Consider the following 7868-nt stretch of genomic DNA (forward strand, 5'->3'; position numbering starts at 1 on the left):
CCTACTATTCCTCTGTTTACAATGTCCTAATGATAACAGGCCAGTTTATCACTTTTGCTTTACTGGGAACCATAGCAACCACCACACAAGCCGCAGATGACTGAAATCACACGTGTTTGGACCCCTATTACATACAGTCTATGGTTTGGACTGCTGAGAGATAACCTGGAAATAAGGAGGTCGAACAGGGTCAGGGTCTGTCTCTGATGGAGGAGAGAAAGGTGGAGGATGTTTGATCTGTTGCTAGACTCTAGGCATTATAGAATAAAGATTATAGAGAGACAGACGGTCAATTTGAGGGGGGACGACAAAAGGGAGGTAATTTAAGGGGCGGCAATAAGTGGAGGTTGATGTGCGTGGGTGTTTCAAGTTCACCGATGAGAGGGTTCGTGTCAGCATGAGCAACACCTACATGTTCAGACAGAAGGAGGAGAGATGGATGACATAAGACACTGACGTCTAATTACATTACATTACATTACAGTCATTTAGCAGACGCTTTTATCCAAAGCGACTTACAGGAAGTGTATTCAACATAGGTATTCAAGAGAACTACTAGTCACCAGAAGTCATAAGTGCATCTCCTTTCTTAAACAAGCATCTTAAAGCATAAACCAGAGCAAAAGTATAGTGCAGAGGCAAGTTACTACGAAAACAATAATTGCAACAGACTAATCCGAATATAGTAAGTGCTACAAACTACTACGAATAGGATAAGTGCAGTAAACAAATACAAATTCAATAAGTGCAGCGAACTGATACGAATACAGTAAGTGCAGCAACTAATACGAGTGTCTAATCACACGGAATAATTGAGGGGCTACTTCAGGTTCATCATTCAAACACTGTTTTAGTGAAAAGCTCCTATTCATTTCCCATAGTGAGAAAAAAATCATCTGTAATTTGTGACAATAAAAGCTCAGTCAGTCAAAAACACAATACAAATACAGAACATCTTCTGACTCCTTTATTACTTCACTTGGTCATGTTTCCGGTACATAGAGTTCATTTGAGTAATAAACTAAATCAAACTTGTATTTGCAATTCCCACTCGACTTAAGTCAGGAGACACACACACACACACAACTTCCTCTCTCACATCATTAGGCAGAATGGTGTAAAACGACCAATGTGCGGCTTTGCGATGTTAGGAGAAACGTCACCAGCGTGTGGACAAAAGCAGGAACTACAGGTTAACACTGTAACTAGCCTCATTCAGTATTGTCAGTTTGTCAAGTTGAATCCTTTCCAACCGCTAAAGCTAGAAAAAAGTTCATCCCTCATGTTTTACAGTATATTTGCTGTGCGGCGACACATTTTCCATTCAGCAGACTTACATATACGTATAAAGAGCCCAGGTGCTCTTGTGAGGAGTGGAGCTGTCACATTATTGAAGAGAAATGGAAAACGCTGCAAGAAAAACCCCACAGAAAAACGAAAGCGCACACCCATCTCTACACAAAAAAATAACAAGAGACGGAGACAGAAGCTAAGATGCGAAGCTGGAGCAGTTCGTCTAGGGATGGGTGTGAGCATTCGAGTGTTTGCCACTTGGGATCGTTGCAAGTTTTTGTTTTAAACCGGCTAAAGATGGTGGCCGTGATCACACACAACGGCACCGTGACGGTGGTGAATGGCATGGTTGGAAACGGTTATTGTCCAATGACCTTGCCGACAAATGAGTCCAGCTCGTCGTCATCTTTGATCCCCACGAAGTGGTCGACTACGTCACCTCCCCGAATGGCAATCACAGTCGGGACGGCAGACACCTGGGAACAGCCAGAGTCGTGTGTTATAACACTGATATTATTATGACTAATCAACATGAATCATAACGTGAACATAGATCATATAGGAAACGGTTTCAGATTTACTCGAACCATATTCCATCTGTAATCATGTGATAGCATTCTTCCAAGGCAAAATGGTATTTGAAAGTATTCACAATAACATTCTTATTAGTATACATTTTATTTCAAGATACCTACAACTTTGATTGTACTCGTCAAACTTAAAATTAGGACATCTATTAATCTTTAAAAAGTATAAGTGGCCGTTTTTTAGCGCTAGATTGGATTTGTATTGCAGTCATGTCTAAATTCATCCTTCCAAGTCAAAAAAAACTAAAATAACAAAAAATTTCAGATGTCCACCGTGACATTTTTCATATCAATGAATGTAATTTCAGATAGCCACAACGTCACTCTTTGTAGGAGAAACAACGTCAGCTTTGCCATGATGTCAATGGGTATTTCAATTTCAGATATCCACAGTTGCAATTTTTTGCGATAGAATTCTTACTAGCCATTTTGGCATATTATTAGCTCTTTGGATATCCAAAAACACATATCCACGATACATTTGTGGATATCTGAACCTGCCGATTTAATAACCATAATGCATTTTGGATATTATAATTTTTATTTTATATATGGATATCTCGAATATGATGTCACTTTTCCTCAGAAGAATTGAATAACAGATATCTGCAAAACATAAGTGGTCTAATAAATCAAACAGCCTGCCGTATACATCATGTACTGCCTTCATATTGTGTCACTTTAGCAAAGTTTTGTCAAAAATTAAATGATATTCATACAAACTACACAACGCAAAGTCTAGATGGCAAATTCATGAAATGGACTGAATGTCTTCACTGCTACAAAACTGCTCCTAGTCTCACCCCGTACTCGATGGCCAGGTCTGTGTGATCGTCTATGTCCACCTTTGCCATGGTAACGCGGCCTTTCTGTTTCGCAATCGCCTTCTCCAACCTCGGCCCGAGGATCTTACAGGGACCACACCACCTAAAACACACACAAACAGAACCAAAGACAAAGACTTAATACTCAATGAGTATTAAGTGCAACCAGTACAAGGAGTAAACCACTATAAGCTACTTGAGATTTAAAAAAAAAAAAAAAAAAAAAAAAACATGTAGCAAGCCACTTAAAATGTTCTACACATTCCATTCAATGTCGAAACCAATCAGCTATCAGTCTGACGACAATTTAGTCTCGTGGGTTCAGGTGTCTCATCTGCTTTAGCAAAGGGTAAACTGGAGCATCCATTGCTAAAGGGAAAGGAGATAATGCCATCCCACAATTACATGCGGCAGCAACATTTACAGCGACGTGCCATTCGGCTGTCGACAACCTCCCGCTGTTGCTGTTTAATTGTACACAACAGATGCATCAACAACATCCCTCAATATAATTACATGATCGCAATACTGTGGTTTGGAAAACTTTCTGTGGGAACGGGAATAACTGCACTAAATCTTTTTTATTTAAAGAATAAGATTCATGAGATGTGTGTAAAATGTATCAAGAATGAATCATAAACTTTGTCTTTGAGGTCTAATTCTTGTAAACGGTCATATGCTTATTATTAGTCATAAAACATCCGAGCCTGAAAACCACAAACTTGTTGCAACTTCAGCATTTCATAAACTACATTTAGATTTTACTTAAAGTATTTTTAGTTACGAATCTCTCTTTCGTGTCAGTTCTAAGACGCTGTGCATCATGAGAAATTGACGCCGGAGTGAATGAGGTTGTAAAATTTCTTCTGTGAGAAAAACAATTATCGGTAAAACAGAAATAAAACAAGAGTTAAAGTGATAAAAACAGCTTTATGCTAGTAGCTGTTTCACTACTTTTCAGAAGAGGGAATTACTTCAGTTTTGAAATACTGAAAAGTAAACTTCAGGTCACACATTTTAGAAGAGGACCAGTAAAGCAGGTTGAGTGACTGAAATTGCAACAGTTGGCCATGAAGGCGTTTCCCTTTAAATTCATACTGTTTCAGTAATTTTTTCAGAGTCAATGCTAGATGGGTAGTAATGATGTCAAGGTCTTAATGAAAACGAGTTCTATGATAAATAGCAGGAGAATGATGTCTAATGCTGTAGATATTGCTTTATCATAGCGATATGCATCATCTATATTCCACTTGCAAAGATGTAGCAAGCATCTTACAAAGTGTCTAGATACTGATGAGATATATGAAAGTTTACACCTGACATCAGATTGTATTAAATTATTTCAAAGCTAGGGAGATGGAGACATTTCTATAGGACAGAGTATAGGGTGGTGTTGTGCAACCTCACATGTGCAACCTCACATGTGCAACCTCACATGTGCAACCTCACACGGGTCAGTTATGTACATGTGTGATTATTTTTAACATGCCCTGTATGCAACACCTCTGGTCATTTAAAGAGGCAGGGCAGCTGTAAAACAAGCTCTTTCCCAAGGTCAGCGCCTAAAACTGTTCTTTCCCAAATCCATCCATCCATCTTCCGTAACCGCTTATCCAGTTAAGGGTCGCGGGGGTGCTGGAGCCGATCCCAGCTGTCAATGGGTGAAGGCAGGGTTCACCCTGGACAGGTCGCCAGCCTATCACAGGGCTGACATATAGAGACAGACAACCATTCACACTCACATCCACACCTACAGGCAATTTCAGAGTCATCAATTAACCTAAGCTGCATGTCTTTGGACTGTGGGAGGAAGCCGGAGAACCCGGAGAGAACCCACGCTGACACAGGGAGAACATGCAAACTCCACACAGAAGGTTGTCTAGCCCGGGAATTGAACCCGGGACCCTCTTGCTGTGAAGCGACAGTGCTAACCACTACACCACCGTGCAGCCCTCTTCTTTCCTTAATACTTTTTGAAAACCCATTTTTAGAAACACAAAAATGATCTATCCCACAATACATTTAGTCACTTCAATTAGTGTGTACACCTCCAAATAGTAAGACAGTAACCATATACCAGGCCTCCCCCGGTACTTACTGTGCATGGAAGTCAACTAGCACGGGCAGCTCACTGTTGATCACCCTGTCCGTGAAGTCCTCGTGGTCCTGAACGTTGAAGGAGACTTCCCTGCGGGAGGTGTGAGGGAGGGAGCGAGGAAGAGTACGCGATGGCGAGAGGAAGGACACCCGGGTTGCGGCGGATTGCAGAGAAGAGGTTGAAAAAGAAGAAGAAGAAGAGGAGGAGGAGGAGGAGGAGGAGGTGGCAGTGGACGCTGGGAGGCAGCGGATGTCTTTAGAAGAGAGCGTCCAAATTCTGCGCATTAGCAGCCTGTGAGCCATCTGTGTGAACAGAAGAAGAATGTTGGTTAATAAGAGTTTGTTGTGATTTCAGGCCGGTTTACACGCAAAATGCTCTTGTACCTACAAGAGCGGATTTGAGGCCAGCATGTTTACAATCATTCTATATGAACATGTCATAGTAGCCAGCTATATGTAAGAAGTAAGTGGGGTCATAAATGAAAATTAGAAATGAATCAATGTAAAACACAGAATAAAAACAATAATAATATCATTCATTGATTCTGCAACAGTCCAATTATGGATTAATAATTGAGGTTACTGTATAAGTCAAAATGCTAGAAAATTCACTGGATCCAGCTTGTCCGATGTGAATACTTGCTGGTTTGGTGTGATGTCACTAAAACAATAAAAAAAATTGAATGTCTTTGGGATTTGGTCTGATGGATGGACAAGACACCTTATCGATTAATCTGATTTTTTTTTCTTTTTTCTTTATGAACTGTTGGTCTTTAAAATTAGAAATAATAAATAAATAAAGTATGGTGAATAACGCCCATCTAAAATGTTTCAAAACCTAAGCTAAGTATTGAAAATGGTTGTTTTGAACAGTACAACAGTCACACCCAAAAATATTGAGTTTGTTGAAAAAAAAACGAAAGACCGGCAACTAATCGGTTATCAAACTTGTTGCAGATGAGTATTCTGTGGATTTAAACCACATTACTAATGTTGACTAATCGAATTGATCTAGCTGGCCCTTAATAAAATGTTGTTCATTTGAATAATGCTTCAGCCCTGGAGTCTTTACATCAGATCAGTAGCTGGCTGAAACATTTGACCGTTTGTCATCCATACATATTGCCAGCTGTTACAGGTGCTTTATCCATCACATAGATAGTTTACGTGCACTCTGGATCTCTACTTCTGTGATGACAATAATAACATGCCAATAAAAACCTGTGCAATACATTACACATTACACTGTGCAATAATAGTTAAAATAGTTAAAAATAGTTAAAATAGTTGTTTTTTTCTCTGTCTGTAAATATAATATTTCAGTTATTGTTGTTTTTTCTACTGTTTTTTTATTGCTTATTTATAATACTTGTTTTATTTTATTTTTAGCTTGTCTTCTTCTACTATGTCTCTTGTGTGCACTTTACTCTACGCTGTTGTAAACCTGCAAATTAATAATAAAGGATTATCTTATCTTATCTTATCTTTTAGGACATTTCTGTGGCTCATGAGAAAGTTAACTCTATCACTCTATTTGTCAGCAAAGTAAATATTATGTAGTAACGGTTTAAATCAAGTGTCGGTCGTTAAGAAGTTGGGTTAAATGAGGTTAACATCGTTTCCTTCTTTAACACAGCCATGTTGCACAACTGTTATAACACACAACCACAACAAGCATGTAGAAACAGCCGAGCTTTAAAACACTCAATGTTCTTTATTTATGAATATTAACAAAGTAGAACCGAATACCTTGCTGTATTCACGGCGTCTTATGTTTGCTCCATTAACTTAACCTACGTTACGTATGACTTTGCCCTCTCTCCGTCCTCCTCCCTCCCCTCTCCTAACCTCTCCCGCCGTCGCTTTTCGCGCTGTGAGACTCACAAACAAACCAAACCAGACAGTTCCGCAACTCAACAATTAAATGTCACACACAGCACACACGAATTCAAGCTATACCATGCGTTTTCCGTGTTTACCTTGCTGCTAAGCTTGCGTTGATTTTGGCCTTGGCTGACTCCACTGAAGTACTTCCGCTTTGCTACCGCACATGAAGAAGAAAAGCTTTTTATGGTCTCTTCAGGCTGCAGCACCGCGAGTAGCGCCCTCGCCTGGCCATCAGAGGAAGCACATGGCAGCTCATTGAAGAGAACCAATTGAGGGAAATACATCTTTGAAAACAATTTAATATTCGATATTTTGTCAGTAATAACATTTACGTAAGTACTGTGAAAGTACAGTTTTGAAGTACTTGTACTTTCATGTATTTTCGTACTTGATCATTTTCATATAGATTTTAGTTCTACTCCACTACAATTCAGAAGTACTTTAAATTATTGATTAAGTAATCATAAGTCATGAGACATATTTAATTGCAAGTCAAAGTCCTGCCTTCAAAAATGTAACTTTAGTAGAAATATACAAGTACTATAAGAGACATGTACTTAAAGTAACCAAAAGTAATATTATTTGTTTGCCAGAAAAATGATTACATCATTGGGACACTATTAATAATGAATTACCATGTCAAATTTAAATTCTATAGCTGGTTGAGGTGGAGCTTATTTCAAATGCCTTATATAGTTTTGGGCAGTTAAATCTATAACACAGCATAATGTTTAACATACTGATCATATGTTTTGTTTGTAAAAACCTTGATCAAAAAAGTAAATACCCAACTATCTATAGCTGTCAAGTACAGTAGAAGTAGCATCAAATGAAAATACTCAAGTAAAAGACAAATTCTACTTAAGTACAGTACTTGATTAAATGTACTTTGTTACATTACAGCTCTTCAACAAATTAGAGGGAATTATTGTACTTTTTACTTCACTGCATGGAACTGAAAGCTACTGGTCACTGTACAGAGTGAGACCCCTGAGATCCGCCCAACCCTGCCTGTTGGAGAGGAGTATTATCAGAAGAGTTGTCCAAGAGCCAAGGGCCACTTGTGCAGAGCTTCAGAAAGACCTGGAATTAGCAGGTACAATTGTTTCAAAGAAAACAATAAGTAATGCACTCAACCGCCGTGGCCTGTATGCACGCTCACCACACAAGACTCCATTGC

The 7868-nt window shown here is 39.0% G+C and overlaps 1 protein-coding gene across 1 annotated transcript; it reads right to left on the reverse strand.

The window, feature by feature from the left end:
• Window positions 1-933: 933 nt before the first annotated feature.
• On the reverse strand, window positions 934-6864 carry txn2 (thioredoxin 2). The gene is made up of 4 exons (XM_054607817.1): window positions 6781-6864; window positions 4803-5104; window positions 2684-2807; window positions 934-1769 (listed from the first exon to the last, which is right to left on the reverse strand). Exons 2-4 carry the CDS (start codon window positions 5102-5104, stop codon window positions 1653-1655), a joined length of 543 nt encoding a protein of 180 aa, XP_054463792.1. The 5' UTR covers window positions 6781-6864; the 3' UTR covers window positions 934-1652.
• Between the last annotated feature and the right edge of the window lie 1004 nt (window positions 6865-7868).

This window comes from Anoplopoma fimbria, chromosome 11, assembly GCF_027596085.1.
Source record: "Anoplopoma fimbria isolate UVic2021 breed Golden Eagle Sablefish chromosome 11, Afim_UVic_2022, whole genome shotgun sequence".
Taxonomy (NCBI): domain Eukaryota; kingdom Metazoa; phylum Chordata; class Actinopteri; order Perciformes; family Anoplopomatidae; genus Anoplopoma; species Anoplopoma fimbria.